The following is a 27,823-nucleotide window of genomic DNA, read 5'->3' as shown; positions in this document are numbered from 1 at the left end:
AGTACATACAGTCAGATAAAGAACATACAAAGTATATAGCAAGTAGGTCAAAATAATTTCAAGAAGGAAAGAGTATTGGGGATTAGATCCTCTTGTAGGAGATGGTACCTCAACTGGGCTTGAAAGAAAGCAAGGAATTCTACAAGAGGAGACAGGAATGAGGGAAGGAGGAAGATGGGTACTTTAAACTTGGGAGACATACCTGTTCAAAGGCAGCAACGCAGGAGGTGGAACATCAGGCACAGGAACAGCTAATGGGTCAGTTCTTTTTTTTTTTTTTGAATAGACAAATGTGTGATGGAGAACCATATAAAATGAATGAGAAGGTAAATAAGTAACTAGACTGGAAGACTTTAACTGATGAGATGATCATTTTGTACTTAATTCTAAAGGCTTAAGGAGTTACTCAAGATTTTTTTTTTTTATGTTGGGAAATGGTCACATCTGTCTTTTGAGAACATCCATTTAGCAGCTATGTAGAGAGTGGATGAAAGAAGAAAGAGACTGAAAGCTGGGAGACCCATTAGAAGGCTATTTTAGTAATCAAGTTAAGAGACAAGGCTAAAGACCTAAACTGGTGTAGAGGCTATGTAAGAGGAGAGAAGGGATATAGGCGAGAGGTGGTGTCAAGGTGGAATGGAAAGGCACTGGAAATGTATTAGCTATGTGGTAGAAGGGAAGAGAAATGGGAAAGGGGAAAAGATAACTGAGGTTGGGAAGCTATGAGACTGTAGACACTTCATTCTCCTCCCTGCAACTTTGTGATAAGTGATAATGTCCTTCATGGAAGGATTTTTGTCATTTTTCACCTTTTTCTTCAATGGTTTGAACATAGTACATAATATATATTTGTGTATTAGACTGAATTCCACATGCCAGTTCTTTGAATATTTTAAGACTTTAGGTCTTATTTTTTGAGTCCTATTTATAGAAGGGTAATCTCTTTTTTCTTTCTTATTTTGGGACAGATAATCAAGAGAACCAGGAGGAAGGATCCTCTACTAATTAGTATCAACATGCATTATGTTTCTCCATTAATATTGCAGTGTCCTGTTATACAAAATCCTAGGATCATAGATTTTGACCTCAAATCAATCAATCAACATGCACAGTAATAAATTTATTGTCATTCTAAGTGGTGGAGAACCTTAGAAGTCACCTCATTTAGCCACTGAGGTGACTCAGAGTGACTTGTCGAAGAATACACAGTGGTCAAGTCAAAATTCAAACCCAGGCCCTCTGACATAATCCATTCATTTTTTACTGTAGCATACATCCTCCCTCGCAAAATAATATAGTCCATAGGCCCTACTCTTTTGTTATTACTGATGACATTTATAATTTAACAATGTTTGCTATCCAATTAATGAATGCAAAATTTATTAAATACTTAACTTTATGCCAAATACTGCACCAAATCTGGGGTACAGATATAAAGGGAAAGCAGTTTCTACCTTTAGGGATCTTACATTCTAACAAGGAAGGACTTCTTGCTCTGGGTACATGGATAGTTTTAGGTAGTTCATGAACAAAAATGGGGGAAAAAATACATTTCACTGACTGCAAAATGAAATGTACATTTCCTTCAATTATGGATTTAAGCAACAAGTAATATTTTGAAAATGAATTTTATTAGACAGCCAAAGGAGTCCTTGAAAAGATCCACAAAGAAGGGTTGGAATCCCTGGAAATAGCATCTATAAGGGAGTAATGGGCAGGGGAAAGTGGGTCCAGGTCTTGGTCTCAGATATCTATCTATCTATCTATCTATCTATCTATCTATCTATCTATCTATCTATCTATCTATCTATTTATCTATCTATGTATCTATCTATATCTGTATCATCTACATTTATATCTATTTCCATCTACATATAGATATAGATAGATACATAGATAGATAGATAGATAGATAGATATAGCGAGTGAAATCATAGGGGAGTTGATTGATGTGTCCATTCTGGTTAAAGCTGCATTATTGATTGTATTGCAAATTTCTAAGCAAGATGCAGAAAGGGTGGAGAATGAGCTGCCAAGAGAGCAGGGGCAGATGACACGATAATGGCCCAGGTGGAATGTTAAACGTGGCTGAGGGTCTCTCCTAATGTTGAATCCAAGAATCCTTTCTGTCATTATAGACTTAAACTATTTGTGAAGCGATTAGGATACATACGTAGCATAAGGGAAGCAGAGAATAAACGAGGCCTGCTTCCTTTCTGAGCAGACACGACTGGAAACTCTGAAAAGAAATTTAGCACACACAGATTCTGCCTAATGGGTGTCTCAGGTTCTCTTGCTGGCCCCAGGCCAAGTGTCTTAGGGCCTTCCATTTGCCGTGTATCCTACAAAGTGTCTGTACAGCTCCCCAACCTGCAGGCTGGCCTCATTCCAACTGTAAATGGAATATTCCTCTTCTCTCCCTTCTACCCTAGACTTCCTAATTGTGATACCCCAGGTATCTAAGACAGAACTCTTCTGATGGCATTTTAGCCCATAGGGTATGAAACATGTCCCAGCATTCCCCTACTCTCCCACCCAGTCATGTAGGATTTTTTTTTGATATGATTCTCCAAGGGCACTGCATGCCAGCACTGGAATGTACGTGTTGCTGCTGCCAGCATTTTGATCCCTGTCTAACTGTCCTTTTCTCTGTCCTCTGAGCCACAGTTAGCACTGGTGACATTTTTAATATTTTTAGCAATGTCCTTTCTCCTTCTACTTTACGCTAAGATTGGATGGTGGTGGATGGCAAATGGGGCTAGCTCTCACCTTTCTGTAACTTTATGTGAGGATGGTTTCATCAGTGTCACAGGAAAAAGTTCTGTGGATCTCTGTGTGATATGTGAAAACATAAATTTTAGGTAATATTTAAGAGGTTTTCCATATACCTTCTCATTACTCAACATCAAAGTAAAAACGAATCTTGCTTTGTAGTAAGTCAAACGTACCTTTGTCTATGTCATGGATTGTCAGGTTTTTAATGGTTGGAACCTCAGAAGCTAATACTCTCCATACTTGACTACAGGTACACTCTACATCTTTTTCAGTAAGTGATCACCCAGTCTTCCTGGAAGGACTCAAATGAGGGAAGATCTACCTTGTGTGATAACTCATTCCATTCTCAGGCAGGTCTAGTTGGTAGGAAATGTCTCATATTACGCCCAAATCTTCCTCTTTTCAACTTCTAGTTATAGCTTCTATTTTTTCTTACATGACAATTTACTATCTCAATGGTAAAGTTTGTTCCACATTCTACTGACTAGCAATGTCACTTGAGGTATGACCCAGGAAAACAGGCTATTTGGTGGTATTAAAAAGGATAGCCTGCACAGAGTCTAGGTAGAATGTAGCTGCATTATATTTTTCAGTTGTTTTCAGTCATGTGACCCCATTTGGAGTTTTCTTGGAAAAGATACTGGAGCTATTTGCTATTTTCTTCTCTAGCTCATTTTATAGATGAGGAAACTGAGACATGCAAGGTTAAGTGACTTGCCCAGAGTCATGCAGCTAGCAAGTTTATTCAAAGCAAATTTGCTTAAACCAAATACATGTTTTGTAACTTTCTCTTGCATTTAGATTCATGGAGGAAAAAAACTATCTATCCCTTGCATGAGCTTGTAATGAGCAGCTCACTATTGTTGCCAAAACTTCTTTTACATCTCTTACTATATAGTTCAGGACCTTTAATAGTAGAGTCTTCTGAGGAAACAGACCCTCTGTGGAAATAGGTGTTTTATTCCCAAATGGACTAGTTGGTTTGGCTGTGTTTCTTCCTTTCATTCTGTTCTGCTAACAATCCTAATGCCAGTCAGCACACCAACAGATGAATACTTTTTGTCCCAAAAGGGACAGAGTAAGAGCATTCAGATGAACCATGAGCACTCCTGAGAAAGTATTTTAAAAGCATCTGTGAGTTAGTATTGTCACGTTCACTTACAAGGGGCCATATGTTACTATTAGAAGGTATAATACTTTATTTTTTCCTCTTAGGTTGTATGTATATGTGTGTTAGACAGAGGCATCCATATAATAATGATGATAAGAATAACCTTATATTTGTGTTTTAGGATTTACAAAATGATGTCTCCGAAATACCCTGAGTTAGAAAGTGAAAATATTGTTCTTCCAATTTTAGAGATGAGCAAAATAGCCTCAAAAAGATTAGACCACTTGGCTAAAGGTCATGCAGATAGCAAGTGTTCTCCTGGTTCTGCTCACTTCACTCTAGCTTCAGTTCATACAAATCTTCCCTGGTTTCCCTGAATCCATACGTTTCCTTATTTCTTTTAGCACAATAGTATTTCATCATTTTTGTTCAATCCTTCTCTAATTGATAGGTGGGTGCCCCTTAGTTTCCAATTCTTTGCCCCAATAAAAAGACCTCTTCTGAATATTTTTCTACGTATGTGTCCAAACAGGACATTACTAACTCTAAGTGCTTTAATTGTGACCAAGACAAACTGTTCTATTTTTTAAATTGTCTTCTCCCTTCCTTTGCCTGCCCTCTGGTGGTACTGCTAAGAAGTAAACTGGAAAAAAGAAGTCTGGAGGGAGGATGGTAGGAGATCTGACAGTCCCGGATGTTCCTTCCAGTCTGTATTAAACACCTTCTACTTTTTTATTTCTCAGTCCCCAGAAAGAACAGGGAGCAAGGCTATTTTGTGACCTGGGAAGGGGCACTTGAAAGTATAGCAGGTTAGGGAAAGAGTCTATCTAAAGGTAAACACATAGCTCAGTTTTTTTGAGACTACCTGATTTGATTTGGCTTTAATCCAGGGATTCTTAATCTGGGGTCCATGGATCCCTAAGGTATGGAACTTGGATGTAGAAAAAAAAACTGCATTTTTATTTTAATAGAATTAGTTTTCCTTCATGTTTGTTTCCTACATATTTTATGCATTTCATAACAGTATTCTAGCAAAAGGTCCATAGGTTTTACCAGACTGCCAAAGGGGTCCATGACACATAAAAAGTGTAAGAACCCTTACCTGTACCTAAGGAGATGATCACATTGTATCTTGGGCTACTGTGGATAGCAAAGGATATGCAATTAGTGATGTAGATGGTCTCCATGGAAACTGGCAGGATCTTGATGATAAAGGAGTGGGTTTAGAGTTAGAAAAATGCCTGTAATTTTCTGTAGAGGTGATTTTCATTTTCTATAATTGACATGTTCCAGAAAAAGATGTACACAAACAGAAGTTTGTAAATAGGATTATATTTTAAATCTACCGAGAGGACCTGCTATTTAAAAGAATTACAAGGTAAATCCTTTTGTATAGGGAAAAATCTTTTTATAATTATCATCTCCACCAGTGTTGTAATTTTTCTAACTACTTTTAAATATTCAGTTTGGTTAAGGTCCATTACTTTCATTTTATTTGTGTAAACCACAACCCTGTTTAACCTGCCCTGCTGATGTGTGGCCTGGCATTTCAAACAGAAAAGCACATGGGTTAATAAAGAAAAAAGAGAGGAAGCCATGGGGTAGAGATGACTGCCAATCTGTAAAAATCAGAGACTCACAACACCCCATTCAGAGCTCTTCAGTTAACAATCCTTTATTGGCCACTCACTATATCCTGAGCCTCTGCTGTCTGTAAAGAATGCGTACTCTAGTTTTCAAAGCTACCAGTACTTAGAAAATCTTCAGATATCTCTCTCTTTTGGTCACAGTTCCACAAGACTCATATAACCACCAAATAAAGAACAAGAAGAGATTTTTTAAAAAAATAACTATTTCTTGTGGTTTAGAACTATCTGTTTTAGGTAAAATGCATGTTGACCTACTTAAGTATTCCTTTAAAATGAAAGATGAGGGATGGTTCAGAGGAACAAGACCTGAGGCTCTCTGGATAGATTTCAGATGATATGACTAGGTAAGTGATACAGTGGATAGAGTGCCAGGCCTGAAGTCAGGAAGACTAATCTTCATGAGTTCATGAGTTCAAATTTGGCCTTAGGCGATTACTAACTGTATGACCCTAGGCAAATCACTTAACCCACTTGCCTCAGTTTCCTTATGGGTAAAATGATCTGGAGAAGGAAATGGCAAACCATTCCAGTATCTTTGCCAAGAAAATCCTAAATGGGGTCACAAGGAATCGAACATGACTGAAATGACTCAACAACAACAATGAAGTTGGATAGAAAAAAATTATATCTTTATTTTTGCTAACCTCCAATTGAAAGTTATCCTTTCCTTCAACTATTTAAAAACATGATTCTGAGAAGGAGTCCACTGGCTTTGCCAAAGAGAGGTCCATTAGAGAAAAAGATAATAATGATCACTGTGGAGCTATGATTCTAAAACCTTTTTTTCATACTAAAATGAGTGTGCATTTTATTCCTTCCTTTAGTTGAATGTGATGAGAGTAAACTTCATGTTTTTCTCTCATCTCCCCTCTTTTTCCCTCCACTAAAAAGTCTTTTGCTTGCCTCTTTTATGAGAGATAATTTGCCCCATTCCATTTCTCCCTTTCTTCTCCCAATATATTTCTCTCTCACCCCTTAATTTCATTTTTTTAAGATATGATCCCATCCTATTCAATTCACTCTGTGCTCTGTGTGTGTGTGTGTGTGTGTGTGTGTGTATGTGTGTGTGTAATCCCACCTACTACCCAGATACTGAAAAGTTTCAAGAGTTACAAATATTGTCTTTCCATGTAGGAATGTAAACAGTTCAACTTTAGTAAGTCCCTTATGACTTCTCTTTGCTGTTTACCTTTTCATGCTTCTCTTCATTCTTGTGTTTGAAAGTCAAATTTTCTTTTCAGCTCTGGTCTTTTCATCAAGAATGCTTGAAAGTCCTTGATTTCATTGAAAGACCATTTTTTCCCCTGAAGTATTATACTCAGTTTTGCTGAGTAGGTGATTCTTGGTTTTAGTCCTAGTTCCTTTGACTTCTGGAATATCACATTCCATGCCCTTCTATCCCTTAATGTAGAAGCTGCTAGATCTTGTGTTATCCTGATTGTATTTCCACAGTACTTGAATTGTTTCTTTCTAGCTGCTTGCAATATTTTCTCCTTCACCTGGGAATTCTGGAATTTGGCCACAATGTTCCTAGGAGTTTCTCTTTTTGGATCTCTTTCAGGCGGTGTTCTTTGGATTCCTTGAATATTTATTTTGCCCTCTGGTTCTAGAATCTCAGGGCAGTTTTCCTTGATAATTTCATGAAAGATGATGTCTAGGCTCTGTTTTTGATCATGGCTTTCAGGTAGTCCCATAATTTTTAAATTTTCTCTCCTGGATCTGTTTTCCAGGTCAGTTGTTTTTCCAATGAGATATTTCACATTCTCTTCCATTTTTTCATTCTTTTGGTTTTGTTTTGTGATTTCTTGGTTTCTCATAAAGTCACTAGGCTCCATCTGTTCCATTCTAATTTTGAAAGAACTATTTTCTTCAGTGAGCTTTTGAATCTCCTTTTCCATTTGTCTAACTCTGCTTTTGAAAGCATTCTTCTCCTCATTGGCTTTTTGAACCTCTTTTGCCAATTGAGTTAGCCTATTTTTCAAGGTGTTATTTTCTTCAGCATTTTTTTGGGTCTCCTTTAGCAAGGTGTTGACCTGCTTTTGATCCTTTTCTTGCGTCTCTCTCATTTCTCTTCCCAGTTTTTCCTTCACCTCTCTAACTTGATTTTCAAAATCCTTTTTGAGCTCTTCCATGGCCTGAACCCATTGAATATTTATTCTGGATGTTTGGGATACAGAAACCTTGACTTCTGTGTCTTTCCCTGATGGTAAGCTTTGTTCTTCTTCCTCCGAAAAGGAAGGGAGGAGATATCTGTTCACCAAGAAAGTAGCCTTCTGTGGTCTTATTTTTTTTCCCTTTTCTGAGCATTTTTCCAGCCAGTGACCTGACTTCTGAGTGTCCTCTCCACACCCACCTCGCCTCCAGATCCTGATTCTAAAACCTTTAAAGTCCTCTACTCTAAATCTTTGCATAAGACCACCTAGAGAAGAGAAAAGAAGAATGTTTTTTTAAATAATTCTTCTCTTTTATACACAGCAATACTTGAAGAAATATCATTTCAAAAATGCAAGAACAGATGATTTTTGGAAAGCCCTGGAAGAGGTATGAAAAAGAATGGCCTATCCAGTTGTTAACTACTTTTCTTTAGCATTTCTTTGGCTCTAAGTATTTGTTAAAAAAAAAAAGAATCAAATTTTTTTTGGTTAATCTTTACTTTTCATCTTTAGGCAAGTAATCAACCAGTGAAAAAAGTCATGGACACATGGACCAGGCAGATGGGATACCCTGTTTTGAATGTACACGGTAATAAGCACGTGGAACAGAGTCGTTTCCTCTTGGACCCCAACGCAGATCCTTCACAGCCAGCTTCTGTTTTTGGGTAAGCATGATCATACAGGATGAGAGTCACTCGGATGATATTAGGCTCACTCAAGAAATTCATAGTTTGCTGTCTGTGACAGCCAGATCACAAAGTGATGATGAGTTAATGCCTATTTTGGACCCATGCTTTATGGTACTTTATGGGGATGACATAAAAGTCAGGTATTACTTTTATGGAACATGTAATTTCAGAATGTATCACTCAATTCAATAAATCTTCAACACTTTCTGTAGGCAGAGATCTGTGCTAGGCAATATAGCATTTCTACTGGGAATTATAAGAGGAGTCAGAAGATTTGTCTTTTGGAACATATTAAGTTGAGAATCTCTGAGGTGGGGAACAATTACATAAACTTTTATGAGCCTTTGTAAATAATGACATTTGTAACCATTGAATTCCATAGGAATGAATTGGACAAGTCCATCAGGAGAGTTTATTAACATGCATTGTCATAGCTAGTGGTGCAGGGGCAACCTGGAGGTCCAGAGCGTCCTGGAGTCAGAAAGACCCGAGTTCAAATTTGCTCTCAGATATGTACTAGCTGTGTGATTCTGAGCAAGTCATTTAGCATTGCTTGCCTCAGTTTCCTCATCTGTAAAATGAGCTCAAGAAGGAAATGGCAAACCACGTCAGTATCTTTGAAATGAAAACCCCCAAGTGAAGTAGATATAACTGAACAACAAACTATTACTTTGGGAAATGGCCCAGTGGGGAACCCCACGACTCATGGATATATTTTATTAGGGAAGCCTGAGCAGGACTGTCTCAAAGATCAACCCTTTGGGGGGCTACTCACAATATTAGTTCCCCTACTACGTCCCTGGCTAGCTGGGACCTCAAAGCTCAGAATCTTTGCTCTGTCTTTAAACATTTATGTAGGAGCCCAGAAACAAAAAGGAATGTTATTGACTGAACAAGGTTTTAGTGCCAAAATTAAAGACATCGTCAGCTCCAAAATAAGATTTCTAGTTTTGTCTAAAAAGTCCACATGTATTCTGTTTGCATCGAGGAAGAACAAGAAATTGGCAGCGTCTCCATTTCTTTGATGTTTGCTTACTCTCCTGAGCAGTCAACAAGCTAAGTAAGATTATAGATTTAGAGCAGGAAGCAATCTTAGAATGCATCTAGTTCAGCTCACTTATTTTAACAGCTGAGGAAACTGAGGCCAGGTGAAGTTAAGTGAGTAGCTCACATTTATGCAGAAAAGTGGCAAAGTCATATTTGATCTTATGTCCTCCAAATCCAGAACTATTCTTTAGATGTTTAAAGAAAAGCGTCTGGATTCCTCAGAAAAGTTGATGAAATAAACTGAAGTCCTTTCAAAACAAATACATTAGTATTACAGAAAAGTCATTGGACTTCTAAAATTTCATAGACCTTCTTGCTTACATAAGCTTAACTAAATCCTGCTGGGGTGGTGAGAGTGTGAAGGGGAGCTGAAGCCCTGTAATTTCACAGCATAACATAGTTCTGATGAAATACATAGTTTAGTTTTTCCATTCATGTTAAAGAAAGGGAAAAGAAAAATAACTTAGATGGCAATAAACAGAATTATCTGATCTTCTTCAAACCCACATAAATAGGAAGTTATTTCAGTGATGTTGCATTTTGTCAAGTTTTCTTGATTTAATGTTTGCTAGTCTTTGGCTTCGTCCATCTTCAGAATCAGCACAAAGTATTTGGATGACAGCCTCGTGCATGTGATGATTACTTAATCATGTCCACTCGACTCATATTTTTCACGGATTATTATTGTGTCCTAATAGTCAACTGGAGCATAAACAATTCCTAGGGAATTTGAAGAGACAGAATCCTAGAGAATAATTTCACTTGAAAAATTCTCAGTCTGACTGGAAGAGAGGCACCGACAGTTCCTCTTTCCAAAAATCTCAAGTTTCTTTATGGGGATTATTAAGATGCCTAAAATGGGAGAGGGAGGAGAAAAGTAAAGTCATCATATTTCCAATGTCCAATTGATTGTTCTAGAGATTAAATCACATGAGCAGTGGAGAACCCAACTACAGTGTATTGAAACCATAATTATTAGCATGGTTCATGGCTCTGTAGTTTTAAGATGGCAAGAAAAACAAATGCAGTATTATGAAATACACTATTCCCAGAGGCATCCAATCAGTATCTTTCTATGGGACTGGAATTACTAGATATTAGCTCTTTGAGGGCACAGTTTTATTTGCATCTGCAGTTGCTAGCACATAGTAGACATTTCATAAAAACTTGACTAGAGCCAATTGGGCTCGTTAGTGTGGTAATGGACTGGCTGCTTAACCCCCACTCTCCACTCCATCCCAGTAATGGGAGATGGTGTGGTGTCTCCAGTTAGAGGGTTAGACTCACAGCCAGGATGACCTAGATTCAAGTCCTGCTTCTGACATATGCTGTGTGACCCTGGGCAAATCACTTAACTTCTCTGAGCCTCAGGTTCCTTCTCTGTAAAATGATGAGGTTGGACAAGACTGGCTAAAGATTCCTCATTTTGCTTTAAATCTACGATCATACAATGCAGGAAAATCGCATACTAACAACTTGCCGAAGTGCAACTGACACAGTATTATTTTACCCTTCAATTTTAGAAAATTGGCAGTTCACTCTAATATAATGAAGGGAACATATAACTCAAGGGCTACTAATGTATAATTATGCCCAATCTTATTTTTTTCCCCTGTTGGGAAAGGGTGGGTGAGGCAGGAAAGTTACTTTTTTTCCCCTTCTATTCATACATACACTGTAACATTAACATGGATCTGACTTGTTTTTAAGTGATAATTCTACTTTCTATTCACATATCTATCAACAGTAAAATCAGCATAACTATGTCAGTGATTTATATGATTCCCCTGTCAACAGCATAGTTTAGACCTATTTATAATTCCCGTTTCATGCTCACTCAAATTAGCTTGGCCATATTATGGATTTGGGATCGTTAGTTCCTAGCAACATTTTCCTTTTTTTTTCTCCTCACAAGTCATCATCATAGGACCAAAGTTTTTTGTTATTTTTCATTGCTTCCATTTCATTAATGTTAAACCTTTTCCTAATCTGGATGTAATACAGAGATCATTCAGTCCTTTAGCCAGCATTATTCTCCTTCTAAAAATATAAAAGCTGGAAAGGACTTTTGATAATAAATAACAAATAATAATACCACCATTAATAGCAAAAATATCGATGATGATAAAATATCTATTACTCCCAGAGGAATCTAATTGGTGCCTTTTGATTGGATAATAATGATGACAGCATTTGTGTAGTGCCCCAAGGTTTGGAAAGTGCTTACAAACATTATCTCATTTGATCCTTACAATAATCATGGGAAGTGTTACTATTACCCGAGAAAACTGAGGCAGACAGTGGCTAAGTGACCTGTCCAAGATCACTCAGCTTACTTAATGTCTGAGGCAGGATCTGAATTCTGGTCCTCCTAATTCCAGTTCTAGTGCTCTATGTATCAGGCTGTCTATTTGCCTCCTTTGAAATCATCTGCTTAAATTTCTTCATATGGCAGATGAGGAAACTAAGATTCAGAGAAGTTACCTGGTTTGCTTTTGTCCAAGATCACAGAACCGGTTATTAGCCTGGTCTGGACTTTCCTACTGGAGCAATTCACGTTTTAATCACAGCTACTTTCCCCCTTCTGCCTTTCCCTGGTCCTAGATAGTCCCGGAACCAGAACTAGCGACTACATTCAGTTCTCTCCCTCTTCCCCCAACCTGAATCCCAAGGACTCACACACACTCACACAGAAGGGGAGTCCATGCACATTCCATGGATATCTACTTGCTTCTGAGTTCTGAATTTTCATTATTCGCTGAATTCAATTTTATACCATCACATCTATAACTAATCTTTCCTTCAAAGGACTCTCTAATCAATTTTTGTTTTATCAAGGCTTAGGATATGGAACCATGTCAACATTTACATTTTTCTCTAACATCTGCCTTTAATTGCTAACATTCATACACTGTTTTCATTTTCTTTAGACTGTTTCAGGGGCGTATGTCACTTCAATCAGCACTTATCGGCAAAGTCAATACTTGCCATGCCTACAAGTCTGATGAGAAACATCACCACTATTTTCCAGTCCAATTTTCTCACTGGAGAATACATTAGCATTGGTTTCCAACCAAAATCAGCAAGATCCCTCATAGTTTAGGAAGTTAAGCTTTTCAGCATGTCCATTTTCCTCCATTCGGAAGGTCAATTGCAGACCTTCAACAAAGGGTTCTTTCCTTTCCTAATTTCATCAAATACACTAGAGCAATTGGTGCTTGTCTGTTTCATTACATATACTTCACTACAACAAAAAGTCCTCTTGTTATCCTTGTCTTTCAGCTCTAGAATGATTTTTGTGTAGTACTTTTGAGCAAGGATGTTATATATGGAAAGTTCTTTCAAGATTATCTTTTTGTAAAAAGAGAAAGTGAGGTTGCATGGCTTACCTTAACAGTTATTAACTTTAAAAATTATGATATAGACATTATTTGATGAAAATAAATGACATTTGAATGGATAAATGGTTCTCATTGAATATAAGTTCTTTAAGAACTTTTTTTAAAAAATGTCTTTATTCTCAGGGCCTAGCACAGTGCTTGGCACAGAATAGGCACTTAATAAATACTTATTGATCGATTGAATGACATTTAAACTTCCACTAAAGTGATATTCCTATACTTATGCATGACATTTCCCCTCCCTGCTAACTTAGTAGTATTTTATTTTTTTCCAATTATATGTAAAGGTAGTATCCTTTGGATTTATACCTTTGATAAAGTTTTTTTTCTTTAAAAGTTCATTTATGTGGTCAAAAGATATGAACAGGCAGTTTTCAGATGAAGAAATCAAAGCTGTCTATAGTCATACGAAAAAACACTACAAATCACTACTGATTAGAGAAATGCAAATTAAAAGAACTCTGGGGTTCCACCACATACCTGTCAGATCAGCTAATATGACAAAAAAGAAAAATTATTAATGTTGGAGAAAATGTGGGAAAATTGGAACACCAACATTGTTGGTGGAATTGTGAACTGATCCAACCATTCTGGAGAGGAATGTGGAACTATGCTCAAAGGATTATGAGATTGTTCATATCCTTTGATCCAGTAATACCACCACTAAATCTGTATCCCAAAGAGATCATAAAAAAAGGGAAAGGACCCACATGTACTATAATATTTATAGTGACCCTGTATTCTTAAAGGTCATCCCAATGAAATGAAAATTCTGAATGGCCCTACCACGCTGGAAAAAGCTTTGAGCATCCTATAATAGACTGAATGTTGTCTGGGGACCATACTAGGAAGTTCAAAGAGTTAGGCATGGGGAGTTGAATTTTTCAGTCACAGCAATTTCCAAAGGCCATCTACTAAGTTATACAACAGAGAGACTCCAAAAGACACACATAGAGACCATACAGGGAAGCTACAAATTACAGATCCTGTGAACCAGTGAAGTGTAGTGTGAAAAGATCTTAACTTTGATTATGCATTTTAGTTAGTGGTTCCATAAAAAAGGACAAAAAGATTGCTGTGTCAGTGAGATCTATGGACATTCATAGTGGATAATGAACAACACTGATCAACAAATTAATATATTATGTCTGTGTTGACATTTTGGCCTTAATCTAACAGTTTAACTGATGACTTCTGTCCATCAGAAGTTACTAGTATACTCATAGGTGGTGGAACCTAGAAAAGTGATCAGCTATGTTCTAGTTTTGGGCGCTAGGTAGCGCCATAGTGGATAGAGTGCTGGGCCTGGAGTCAGTCAGGGAAGACTGACTCATCTTCTTGAGTTCAATCTGGCCTTTGACACTTATTGGCTGTGTCACTCTGGGCAAGTCACTTAATCCTGTTTGCCTTAGTTTCCTCATCTGTAAAATGATCTTGAGAAGAAAATGGCAAATCACTCCTGTGTGGTCCCATATGGGGTTATGGAGAGTTGGGCAAGACTGAAATAACTTAACAGCAACATGTTCAAATTTGTTCCCTGTTGAGTTGTTTTCATATATTCTCAATGAAATATCTGCTTATTTAATTGTCATCACTGATATAGTATTAGCAAAGAAACATATGTGACATAAACATAACAAATAAATGGTAACGTAATAAACCCATTAATAAATCCATAATAAATCCATTAATTATTTTTTGTTAACACTTCATAGAAGCAGGTTAATTGTGTTTGTAAAGGTCATCATTCTAACAATAGACAGTTTTATGCGTTCCAATTTGTGATTTCATTGGCAAGAAACTCCAGGTGAGGAAACTCCTTTCCCAAATGCTCTGCAACACAGATTTATTGATTTGAAGCTGTAAGGAATCTTGGAGACTTCCTTCAAGACTCAGCTAAAATTTCACCTTCTATAGGAAGCCTTTCCTGAGTCCTCTTAAATCTTATTCCTACTCTCTGTTCATTATTTTCTATTTGACCAGGATATAGTTTGTTTGTACATAATTGATCTCATGTTATCTCCTCCATTAGTTATATTGTGAGCTCCTTGAGAGCCGGGACTGTCTTTGGCCTGTCTTTGTATCCCCAGCATTTAGGACAGTGTCTGATACATAGTAGATATGTAATATATTCTTCTTGAATGACTGACCATCAGGTCCAATCATCTTATTTTATAGAAACTCAGGCTGAGAGAGATTTTCCTAGAGTCACCCAGTTAATACACAGGTGTCTCAGGCAGGATTTAAATTCACTTATTCATCCATCCACTGGGTCACATAGCTACCTCTTATGCTTTTAGAGATAGTTACCTGAGACCATGAGAGATTAAAGTAGCCTGGCTACTATGGAGAGAGCAGGTCTTGGAGACAGGAAGACCTCAGTTCAAATCCACTCTCTGACATGTAGAGGCTATGTTACCCTAGACAAATATCTTACCCTCTCAATGTTCTAAGCCCCGCTCTAAGGTAATAATTCACAGGGAAGCTGCTGATTTGCATTGGTGAAGGGAGCTTCCTCAATCAGCAGTCTCTTAACGTTGATGAAGTCACAGCCTTGGGGCAGAATCCTTTTGACCATATCTCAAAACCAGAATATACAAGTAGATAGCTATTGCTGTAGATTTTGGTTGCACACACTGGCACAATCAATACTTTTATAGCATGTTATCATTTAAATTTTGCCAATGGAAATCCATGAATGTACCTCATTGTTCCCCCCCCTCCCGTATTGAGAATATTTACCAACATTTATCCATACTACATTAATGCATACATATATTCATTTTGCAGTTGTTAGGGGAAAAGAAAAACCATTATACCAAAAGTCACAAATCTTTTCCCACCTTGTGCTCGTCATTAAGCTCCTGCATTGATTTCTAGTGCCTTCTCTTTGAGTTTAGATTGTAAGTATCTTGAGGACAGAAACTATATTTTGACTCTCTTTGTTTCCCCAGTGCTTAGCACAGTGCCTGGCACATAGCAGGTACTTAATAAATGTTATTTGATTGACTAATTGAGATTACTTCTCTTTAACACTGTATGTAGCTATTTGAGTGTTATTTCCCCCACTAGAATGTAAGTCCTCTAAGGGCTCTGACAATGTTCTTGCTTTTCATTGTATCCCATCTACTTAGCACGGTGCTTCTCTTGTAGTAAAGGCTTAATAGATGTTTGTTAATTGACTGATCTGTGCGTAATTTTTTTTTTTCAAATAGAGCCACCATGTATACTTTTCTGATATGTGAAGAGTAGTCTTCCATCTATGGCTCCCATCACTAATTAATCTATTCGATCTAGTGTAATCCTAGATAACAGAGAGAAAGTGTTCAAACATGGGGCTGACTCAAGAAGTGTGAATGAGCAGACAAGAGAGCACTTCATCACACCTATCTTGCCCCCCTTCTTGAGAATGCCAAGAATTTCTGCTGCAATTTTGGAAACCCTAGCCATTTTAGGAGTGATCCAGCCAATTCTTATGTGGAGCACTGGTGATCAAATAAGCTATCTACCCTGTTGTATTGGGAGGAAGGATTTTTTTCCATGAAAGGAACTATGTGAATGTTTAGGTAATGCTTGTTCACCCATGGAGCCAGAAAAGCAGCGGGCCAAGTTTATGCTCCAGAATTTTGTCCCCTCTCCCAAAATCCCCTCCCCAACACCAGGAAAGATAATTATCTTGGAAATGTGTTTGTGTTTCAACTAGATAGCAGATTATACAATCACAGAAAGATTGTTTGAAATTTTCTTTTAAATTTACATCATTTTTCTCAATGTCAACATTAAAAAGAAATCAAATGATTATATTTACATTATGGGACCAGTTCTCATGCTATGACTGTCAGAAACAAGGGGAAAAAAAGGAAATATCTAATCTTTCTACTCAAAAAGGGTAAAACCCATTTCTCCTATTTCCAAAAATGAAATGGAGGATCATAGGTTTAGGGCTGGAAGTTACCTTAGTCTAAGACTCTCATTTCAGCAAGAAAGAAGCTGAGGCTGGGAAGTTTTGATTTGCCCATAGTTACGCAAGCTTATAAATGTGAGGAATAAAACTTGAATCCAGAGCTTCCAGACTCCAAGTCCAGCACTCCATCTATGATTCTAGTAATGGGCGCTTAGCAGCTTCATAGTTCTCAGTTGGGAAAGTCACACACACCACTAAAGCATACATCAAGCCTTTATCAAGCACCTACTATGTGTAAAGCATTGTGCTGGGCACTGAGGATACAAATACAAAAGTGAGTCAGCCCATGTTATTAAGGAGTTTATATCCAGCGGTGCCTGTGCCATTCAATTAACCCAGAAGATAATGTCTGTCTTTTCCTTTATATTACTCAGCTTGCCCAATTAATGTCTACAGTTCTGAAGATATAAAACTGAATGAAACACCTCTTAGATAATTTTAGCCTCATCATCTTCCTAAAAGCCACGAGGCAATGTAATAGAGAAAAAAGAAGAGTCGTGGCTCTGAATCCAGCCTCCGCCACTTACTAGCTACATGACAATGGGCAAGTTATTTAATGTTTCTGAGCATCATCCGTTCATAATCAGTTTAATAATGCTTGCTCACAAAACGTTTTTGAAGATCTAATGATTTTGATACTGCGGACAAAGCACTTTGCAGTCTTTTGTTTTTCAGTTGTTTCTGACTCTTTGGGACCCCATTTGAGGTTTTCCTGCAAAAGGTACTGAATTGGTTTGCCATTTTCTTCTCATTTTACAGATTAGGAAACTAAGGCAAACAGGATTAAGTGATTTACCAAAGGTCACACAGTTAATAAGTGTCTGAGGCTGGATTTGAACATGTGAAGATGAGTTCCTGATTCCAAACCCAGTGCTCTATCCATTGCACCAATCTACCTGCCCCCTTTGTAGTCTTTAAGGTACCATAAAAAGTTAGTTATTATGCAATTGCTAGCAGTTGGTGTTATCGTGACCTTTGGATTTAATACACAGATGGCTCCTTCTTTAAGACTCAATGTTGTTCCACAGACTGTTATCGTAAAGCAGCTTTTCCTAAAGAGAACTGACTGTAGATGTCCTAGAGCCAGAAGTCACTAAAGGAGTTGGTGATAACTGTTGGTACTAACTCAGTACTTCAGTTCCAGCCACATTAACATAACATCAAGTGGATAGGAGCAGTGGAAAGGCTAAATTCAAGGCTAAAAGATGGTTAAAAAGTCATTATTGGCTTTCGCTGGAGAAATTGAAAGGGGAATAAAAGACCTAACTGTGAATTGGTTGTGTGGGATTTCTGGTCCATCAATAAGTTCTCCAAAAGAATCTTAGAATCTGGGGAGGGAGGAAGGGAGAAAATTTGGAAATCAAAGTTTTAAAAATGAATGTTAAAAATTACATTAACTGGGAAAATAAAATACTAAATAAATTTTAAAAAGAATTGTAGAATCTCAAAGAGGGGTATATGGTGGCGATTTAGGATAAGATTATCACCCCTAGAAATGACATCCGTGATCAGTATAGATTATATAAAGAAATTTCAGAAATCATGTAATACTTTAACAGGTTATAAAAAATTTAAGTAGCAAGTCATGTCTTGGTATATGAAGGTAGAAGTATATGTCAGAAGCTATCTCTCTTTGTTGGATGATGTGAGAAATACACATACTAGTCAGTATCTTTAGACTTCAGAGTATGTCAGACAACTCAGCCAAGAGAATCTGTTGGTACTAGATGATTAGTATAGACTGAGAAACTGATCATAGCATCCAGATACAAAACTAATCCATAAAAATTTAAGGGTGGATGGAGAGAACAAGTATTTTGAACATTTTTTTAATTTTAATATTTTATTTTTTCCAATTACATGTAAAATTTTTTTTGTTTTTTTACCATTTTGAGTTTCACATTCTTTATCAACCTCCCTTCCCTCATCCATTATTGAGAGAGCAAACATTTTTAAGCACCTACTATATGCCAGGTATTGTGCTAAGTGATTTCCAAATATCATTTCATCTGCCTCTTGCAGCATCCTTAGGAGGTAAGTGATATTTAACAGTTGATAAAACTGAGGCAGATTTGCCCAGGCTCCCACAGTGAGTAGCATTTAAAACCTGATTCAAACTCAGGTCTTCCTGATTCCAGGTCCAATGTTATCCACTGCTGTACCTAGTTGTCCTTTAGAGGAGCATTTTTAATAGATGGTCCTATACCAAATCTCCAAGCTATATTGGATAAAAAGATTTCAAAACGTGGACCCTAATAGAGATCAGAATCACATGGGAACAGAATGAGATACCTGCCCTTCCAGTTATCCTGTCTGCAATTGAAATTTGCTGAGGATGCTCTCAGTGAAAATACTAAAGATGAGCTCCAAGGACCAAAAAAGCAGCAAAAGCAAGTGAACCCAGGGTTAAGAAAATCTGAGTCCAAATCCAACCTCGGACACTTTACCAGCTGCGTGACCCTGGACAAGTCACTTAACCTCTGTCTGATTCAGTTTCCTCATCTGTAAAATGAAGATAATAACAGCATCCGCCTCATGGAATTGTTGGAAGGATGAGATGAGGTATTTGCAGAGTGCTTAGCATAGTACTCCACACCTAGTAGTTAGTCTCCATACATATGTTCATTCCTTCCCCCTCAGTCCACAGTTTGAATATATATTGAAGCATCATTTCTTCACTTCCTTAGTTTGTCTTGTTTTTTTGTCTGCAATAGTATGGAAATATATTTTGCAAGATTTCACATGTATCATTGATTTCACATTTCTTGCCTTCTTAAAGGGTAAGGAAGGGGTGGGCAGGAGGGAGACAATTTGGAACTCAAAAATTTTTAAAAAGTGAATGTTATACAGAAGTAATAAATTTATTTTAAGAAAATAAACACAAATAATGGCAAGATCCCAATCAAGGCCATTTTTATTTGAATTCTACCAAATAAGGGAATAATTTTCTTTAATTAATACAACAATAACCAAAACTATGTTGACCAGTTAAATGATTGGCTAAATTAAGAACTGTTTACAGAAATGGAAGGGTTCATAAGAGCAATATAGGGTCATGTCCTTGCTACCAGAAACTATAGAAAATCCATTTTTAAAGAACCTAGATGTAACAATTAATGCGAACTTGTCAAGGAAATATTGAAAACATGCAACATATCACTGAAAGGTTGCAGAAATTCAGCATACCTAGAGTGACACAATCAAGCAGTAAGATTAATACACTAGAAGATTGTTTTCCCCCCTAGATTAATGATAGGATAAATCTCTGTGCCACAAATGCAAACCTCAAAAGATCCTTGAGAATTCAACAAAAAAGTTGTAGCAGAACTGAAACATTGCCACAGATAAAAATGATTGTTCATCATCCCTGGGACAGAGAGCTTCCAAAAACGTATGAATAAATGAATGCTGTCACACTGTACTCTTATAACATTCAGGCATGGGTAATAAAAAGCTTTAAAAATATGGACAAAATAAAAAAATTCCAAGTTATATGGGACCAGAAAAGTGCATCTCATCCCCTTTTCCTCTCTGCTACTGGGGCCATACTGATGAGATTTTCAGTGAATGTGAAAGATTCAGAAGATGAGCCTGTTCCCCCAATACATAAATCAATCATTTTATGCATCTGCACAGTCGTTCACTGAACACTATTCATAAAAGAAGAGTGTTCATAGAAGAATCGTCCAGGGAACTTTTTCATTGAATTTCTACCAAATGTAAAGATGGGGAGAGTGATATAAGATGAAAATGACAATCAGAATGATGGTAACTGACATAAGGCATGTTTATAATTATAAAGTGCTTCATGTTCATTGGGCTAATAAAAACTGCCCATAGATAAATCCTTTGGAAATGTCTTCACAAATTAAAAAAAAAGATGGCTTTCTAACAGAAGATAGCAAAATGGCATTGCTCCCTTAATTGACGAATTTTTTTAATGCTTGGATTTTCCTGCTAGCTAAGTAAGAATGAAAGTGAATGCCACTCCCTACTCTTTTAGAAAGTGCACTAAAATTATATATTTCAAAAACACAAATAGAAAACAAAGTCAGATTTTGGTTAAAGTTTAACCAGTCTAAGAATCCTTCTTGAATAGTTATTTTTGACTTTGTTTCAGAAATGCAGAGAATGAGGGAAACTGGTAGCACCAAATGGTAAATACCTTAAAATAGACAATTTTATACTCTCTAAAATGACCTCATTAATTCATTAGACAAGTAAATGACACAGTGGATAGAGCTCGAGGCACAGAATCAGGAAGATCTGAATTCATATCCAGATACTCAGTTACTAGCCATATGATTCTGGGCAAATCACTTAACTTGTCTGCCTCAGTTTCCTTAAAACTGTGAAATGGATGCAATAATAGCACCTATCTGCTAGGGTTGTTGTTAGGATCAAATGAGATAATATTTATAAAGAACAAATTTCATGATGAAGAGACAGGAAATGTCATGGATTGAGCATCTCAGACTTTTCATTTTTATTTTTTCAAATATAAAATATATATAAGATAAAAATATATATAAGCTGTTTTTTTTTTTAAAATAAACTCTATCTAATGAGAGCTTCAGTCTATTCACTCAGGCTAAGTAAGGCAAGCTGGGATGATTGTAATTTCACTAAAAACAAGCAAATAATTGCACAGTTCATGGTACATAGTACTCACTTAATAAACATTTGTTCTCTCATTATTTTTTTAAATTTCTGTTCCATGCACTAGTTTCACATGATTTGTAATCACAAGATATATTTTAAAATTATGTTTGTCTATTGGAAAATTTTTCTTTTCTAACATGAACTTTTAGTCATCAATGAACAAACATTTCAATATGAAAGGGAAAAAAGTTGATTATATATGAAAATATGACCTGATCATGTATACTTGAAGTTTTTGAAGTGTATATTAAATTTAATAAGCTAGTCACAAAATTGCTCAGTCTGTGTCTCCCTTTAAACTTCTTTTTTGTTTTTCTTCTGTGTATTTTTGGTTGTCTTATTGTTAGTTTCTTCTTTGCCTATTTCCTGGAGTGTGAAATTTGAGGCTTTAATATCGGTGTTTGTAGAATGTTTTCATTTCCTCACAGGATACCACAAGGGCAACGTATAGATTTTTCTAAAGCATCTTGAACTCCTTGAATGATGTAGTAACTTTAAAGAAATGTGTGTTTGTATGTAAACATATCTAGTTAATCTAAAAGAGTACCCTTCTCTCCAAAGTACAAAGTATTTTCTTGATAACATCTTTGTAATCTTCACTTCCATTTTTTGTTTTCTGTGGGAATTACTATTCTCTCCTTCTAGATGGAGATAATGAAACAATGAAATGACTTGTTCTCAGTCAGATATCACATACAACAAAACAGAATGAAATATATAATTTTGTATTCAGGCTTTATGATCTATCTTTTCCAAAGATATTAACTATGAGGCAAATAAGCTCTGAATGTTGATTTTTTTTAAAAAAGTTTTTCATCTTAATTTCTAAAACTTCTAATTCTTTGAAATGACAACTCAAGATTTTTTTCCCCAATGTTTAGTTACAAATGGAATATCCCAGTTAAATGGCATGAAGGAGACGACAGTAATGTTACAATCTACAATATGTCGGAAAGTGGAGGTAAATGTTATCTAATTTCATTGTATGAAAGTGGGAAGAATATGGATAAATGAATTAATTATTTCTGGTGCTTTAAGCAAATATGTATAATGACCCTATGTGATTTGGTGATTGTTTTAAATATTTGCTTGAATAAAAGGAAGGTTTTCATCTTTGGATCCTCCATTCTGACATTGTAATAAACACTGTCAGCCAAATGTGTTGACCCACAGACAGTAGAGCAATAAATCCAAAGCATTTTCTGAATAAACTTCCTTAGTTGTCATTTCTGATAACAAACAACTAAAATAATTTAATGTCACATAATAGCTATTGGTGGATTTTTTTGTCACTAAGGTAGACAGATATTAATTGCTTTTTGTCTAAATTTGTAAATTGCATCTTGTTCCAAGTTTTATAATCTATGCAGCAGGAAGAAATGAGTTCTAAAATCTTTGATTAATATTTGAAATTATCACCAAATCATATAACCCAGATGAAATGTATTAGTGCTATTTGTTAGTAGCTGAAATTTTCATCTTTTGATCCAGAGTATACCTATGAAAAACTTGCAATTATCCAAGGCTTCTCATCCAAGCACCTTGTTTTTCTTTCTTCTTCATAGAAATATAGAAATTGCCCTACTGGGGTTAGATCCTTTCCTGGTTCTTCCAGTCCAATGTTCTGCTGCCCACATGACATCCATATACGTACCACTTCAGGGTGTAATTGTTCTCTCTGATATGAACTTTAAAGACCAGATATATACCAGTTTCCCTAAGTAGTCATTTGGGTCTGTACCATTTATAAATTTGTGGAAGTGTTTTAGGAATCTCTTTATATTTCAGACTATAATCATGCTTTGGAGTAATTCATTCTTTAAGTGATAAAGTAAAATAATGTTTCTTCTAAGTCCTACATGTAAAATTGTGTAATCCTAGAACTACAAAGGCCTTTAGAGACCACTGACCTTATACCCTATTCAATGCATGAATCTCTCCCACAATCCCTTAAAAAACTGGTCCTCCCTTCTTTACTTCATGCCTTTCAGAGATGCTTCCCCCAAGTATATATTTATTCCCTTAACTGATCTTGACTGAGTTGAGAAATAGAGAGGGATTAAAGTTAGGGGATTAAATCCAAGTGCGTTTTTTTTAATAAAAAATAAGGGTGAGGAACTCTGAAGGATATAAAAATGGGCATATTTATAGTGTACAAGTTACAGAGAATTGGTCTGGATACTAAATGAAATCACTCAAACTTACAGAGATGATTTGAGTTGGGACTGCTTGTAAGACTCATAAATCTGTCATCTATTCAAGATTCTTCTTTGTACTCCAGGGATTCCTAACCTGGGGTTCACAGATCCTCAAGGAATCTATGGATAGATTTGAGGAGACCAAGCAATGTGAGCAGGGAAAAGATTGCATTTTTATTTTGACTAATAACTAAAATTTATCATTTCCTCCAATTGTTCAAAACCATGGTTCTGAAAAGACAAGGAAAGAGAGTAAGGACTGATGTGATATCTACTACATCCCAGGCAATGTGTTCAGTGCTATAGTGATAGGATCTCATTGATCCTCATAACAACCTCCCATAAGGTTTATGCTATTATTATTACTATTTCCATTTTATATTTGAGGAAACTGAGGCAAACAGAAGTCAAGTCCCTTGCCCTCCATCTAATTTATTGTCTACACAAATCTAAATGCTTGGGGGTGTCAAATAACCAGGCTCTTTACACCACTGGGATTTTTTTTAAACATACAATTTGAAAGTCAGGGACTCTGGGTGAAGGTCTGTGGATGTCTTTAAATCTCTCTTTTATATAATATAGTTTCTTGTGGTAGTTATTTTCCTTAACTCTCACAGTGCTTTTTGCTCTTACTCCTGAGTTTGAGACTATGCTACAGATGGGGATTTGACTACCAGATAAGCAGGTTTCTACTTTATTGGGTATTAGAACAATTGATGCAGTTGATAGGGAACTGGGTTTAGAGTCAGGAAGATGAAGTCTGGCTTCAGATATTTACTAGCTCTGTGGCCCTTAATCACTTAATTCTGTTGGCCTTCATTTCCTCATCTGTTAAATGAGCTGGAGAAGGAAATGGCAAACCACTCGAGTCTCTTTGCCAAGAAAACCCCAAAGGGGGGAGGGGGTCATGAAGAGTCAGACATAACTGAACAACAAAATTTTTTACTAGACTGATGATTTCAATGGTGTTGGTTCCTGAGTGAAGAACTCTTTCTACCACTACGCTACTAGTATACAACTTTTAGTCTTGGAGCATTGCCTAGGGGCACTGAGAGGTTACGTCAGTCATTCACTAAGCATTTATTAAGGATCTCCTGTATATCAGGAGCTATGTTAAGGCTTAAGATACAAAGAAAGGTAAAAGACAGTCCCTGTCCTCAAGGAGTTCAGAATCGAACGGAGGAGACAGCCACTCTGTACAAATAAGTTATGTACAAGATAAATAGAAAGCAATCCAAAAAGGAATGGGTTAGAATTAAGAAGGATTGGAAAAGGCTTCCTGTGGAAGGTGGGATTTTAGCTGGGAATTGAAGGAAGCTAGCAGAGCCAGGAGGTAGAGAATTCCAGGTATGGGATATAGGCAGAGAAAATGACTGGAACAGGGAGATAGAGTATTTTGTTCAAGGAACAGTGAAGAGGCCAATGTCATTGGATCATAGAGCATGATAAGGGGTTGGGGTGGTGGTGTAAAAGCCTGGAAAGGAAGAGGGAAGGTTTAGGTTTTGAATAGCTTTGACAGCTAAATAAAGGACCTTCTCTCCTTGTCCCTCTACACCTTTTCTCTTGATGATCTCATATACTCCTCATTATCATGACTATGTAGGTGACTCCCACATTAACGTATCCCTCTGCTCCAATTGCCTACTAGAAATCTCTGCCTGGATGTCCCATAGGCATCTCAAACTCACCCTCTCTAGAATGAAACATATTACTTACCTAACCATGAAACTTCTCCTCATCCTCTTAACTTTCTTATTTTTTTGTGGAAGGCACCACGATTCTATTGGCTACTTATTGGAAGGACAAATACTAAAGCTGAAGCTTTAATACTTTGGACACATAATGAGAAGACAGGACTCATTGGAAAAGACCCTGATGTTGGGAATGACTGAAAGCAAAGGGAAAAGGGGATGACCGAGGAGAAGACAGATAGTGTCATAGAATATGAGCTTGGACAGACTTTAGGAGACAGTGGAGGATAGAAGGACCTGGCATGCTGTGGTCCATAGGGTCATGAAGAGTTGGACAAAACTGAACAACAACAAAAACAGTTTTTTAAGTCTTATGACCAAAAATATGCTACAATCAGCTCATACAAACTCATAAGAACTGCTTGATAAATTTTCAGTGTAAGCATTTACAGCTCTGAAATCAGCACATGCTACAAATGAATTATTATCTTGTTGATTGTTTAGACTTAAGAAAGTGATGGAAACAATGTTCATAATGGAGGTTAAAGTTAAAGAGTTTCATAAGCACATTTATTTGTTCTAGAGAGTTGATTATTGAACATTTAGCAGAATGCCTGTGCTGATAGCTACAGTTCTTCCACAGATTTACAACCTGGAGGTCATCATCAATAATTAACTCTCATTCATTCCTTCATATCTAATCAGTTGCCAAATCTTAGTCATTCACCCTCCTCAACATCCACTGCCTTCACTCTACTCCTACCTCAGCCCCTCTAGTGAGGGGTGTCCTGGAGCTAGGCAACTGTTAAAGTTTTGGTGTGAGCATTTGCCCCTTGAAAGCTGCACAGATCAGGGCTTGATTTATCATTCTGTCAATTTCCTAGATTTCAAAAAGTAATGGAGAAAATGTTAATAAGGCAGATTAAACTTCAAAGTGTGTCATGAAAGCATTTGTACCTGATTGTTAAACATTTACCAGTACACTCCTGTCCCTTGTTCAGGTCTGCATTATATCTCAGACTATTGCAAAAGCCTCCTAATTTGTTTCCTAGCATCCAATCTTTTCCCCCATCCAATCTATCTCCCACCTGATTGGCAAATTAATGCTCCTAAAATACAATTTTGACCATGTCACTCCCCTACTCAAGAAACTTCAATGAGTACCTATTACCATTAAGATGAAATCTAAACCTCTCTGCTTGGGATTGAAAATCTTTTATTTCTGACTCCATTCTATTACACACTCTATGATAAATGTACAAGTTGTTGACAGGAAACCAGTCCATTTTCAGTTTCATAATCTGAATCTGGCATTAGCAGAGGTGTTTTTTTTCTTACAAATTATGTTTGGCTAAAGGTAGCCATGTTACCTTTTCTGGAAAAAAGCCATATAATTAACAGTATTTCGGAGTTACCTGATAGTCCACTGAAACAATAGTATATTGTATTATAAACTCTAATAGTATGATATTCCAGGGTGCTCTATACTTATTGAATTAAGCCCTGCTAAGGTTACTATTGAGGGCAGCTAGGTAGTGCAGTGGATAGGGCACCAGTGTAGGAGTCAGGAGGACCTGTGTTCAAATCTCACCTCAGACACTTGATACTCACTAACTGTGTGACATTGGGCAAGTTACTTATCCCCAATTGACTCATCCTGGGTCATCTCCAGTCATCCTGATGAATATCTGGTCATTGGATTGAAATGGCTCTGGAGGAAAAGTGCGGCTGAAAAGTCAAGTGCAAGTCATGTCATTATTTCTCTGATGGCATGGTCTTCTTCGGCAACAAAGGACGAACACACATGCTAAGGTTACTGTAGTTTTTCTCATTTTATAGATGAAGTCAGGAAATCAATAGTTAAAGCCTTACTACCTGTTCTTACTAACTTTCAACATGGTTGTCTATGATAGAATGCTTTAAGTAGTTTAGCAAAATCATGTAACAAAGGATTTACATATCCTTAGCAAAAACTCAAGATGATCTTAAATTCCTTCCTCCTCCAAGTTTTTCTTGTTATGATAGAAAAATACATAACAGTTCAAGACTTGGAACCCTTTACGATGGTGCCCCTCATTTTTAGGTGTCATTATTTTCATTTTGTTTCCTAACTTAGACATAGAAATAGTGAAATGTTCTATTGTCAACTGGAGGTAGTTCTATAACCTCCCTTTTTTTTTCTCCTGAAAGATGTAAATTTAACTGGGAAATCCCTGAAAAGAATCTAAAATTTTCACTTGGAAAAGGTGCTGATAGGGCAAAGGCACTGATAAGCAAAAGAGCAGGGAGGTAATTTGTGAATAGCGTTAGAATCTCATGGATACAGATCAAGCCCTCACAAAGTCTGATCAAGGTTATTTTTAATAATGCCAAAGCATGAACCATTTTCTTTTATTTAGGCCAAATCTTGTATTTCTAAATTGTGTATATTAGAAAAACTGGAACACTCAAGAATGAAACCTAATTTGGTAATTTAATAAAGA

General features: G+C 36.7%; 1 protein-coding gene across 1 annotated transcript in view; it reads left to right on the top strand.

Moving 5' to 3' along the window:
• ENPEP (glutamyl aminopeptidase) overlaps positions 1-27,823 on the top strand; it is a 117,488-nt gene that overhangs the window by 61,808 nt on the left and 27,857 nt on the right. Inside the window, exons 9-11 of the mRNA XM_072624419.1 lie at positions 8,011-8,076; positions 8,202-8,353; positions 22,333-22,412. Of these exons, the coding sequence (XP_072480520.1) occupies positions 8,011-8,076; positions 8,202-8,353; positions 22,333-22,412 (298 nt within the window). The remainder of the gene's footprint in view (positions 1-8,010; positions 8,077-8,201; positions 8,354-22,332; positions 22,413-27,823) is intronic.

Source organism: Notamacropus eugenii, chromosome 7 (genome assembly GCF_028372415.1).
Source record: "Notamacropus eugenii isolate mMacEug1 chromosome 7, mMacEug1.pri_v2, whole genome shotgun sequence".
NCBI lineage: Eukaryota > Metazoa > Chordata > Mammalia > Diprotodontia > Macropodidae > Notamacropus > Notamacropus eugenii.
This window is presented reverse-complemented; position numbering and strand designations above follow the sequence as displayed.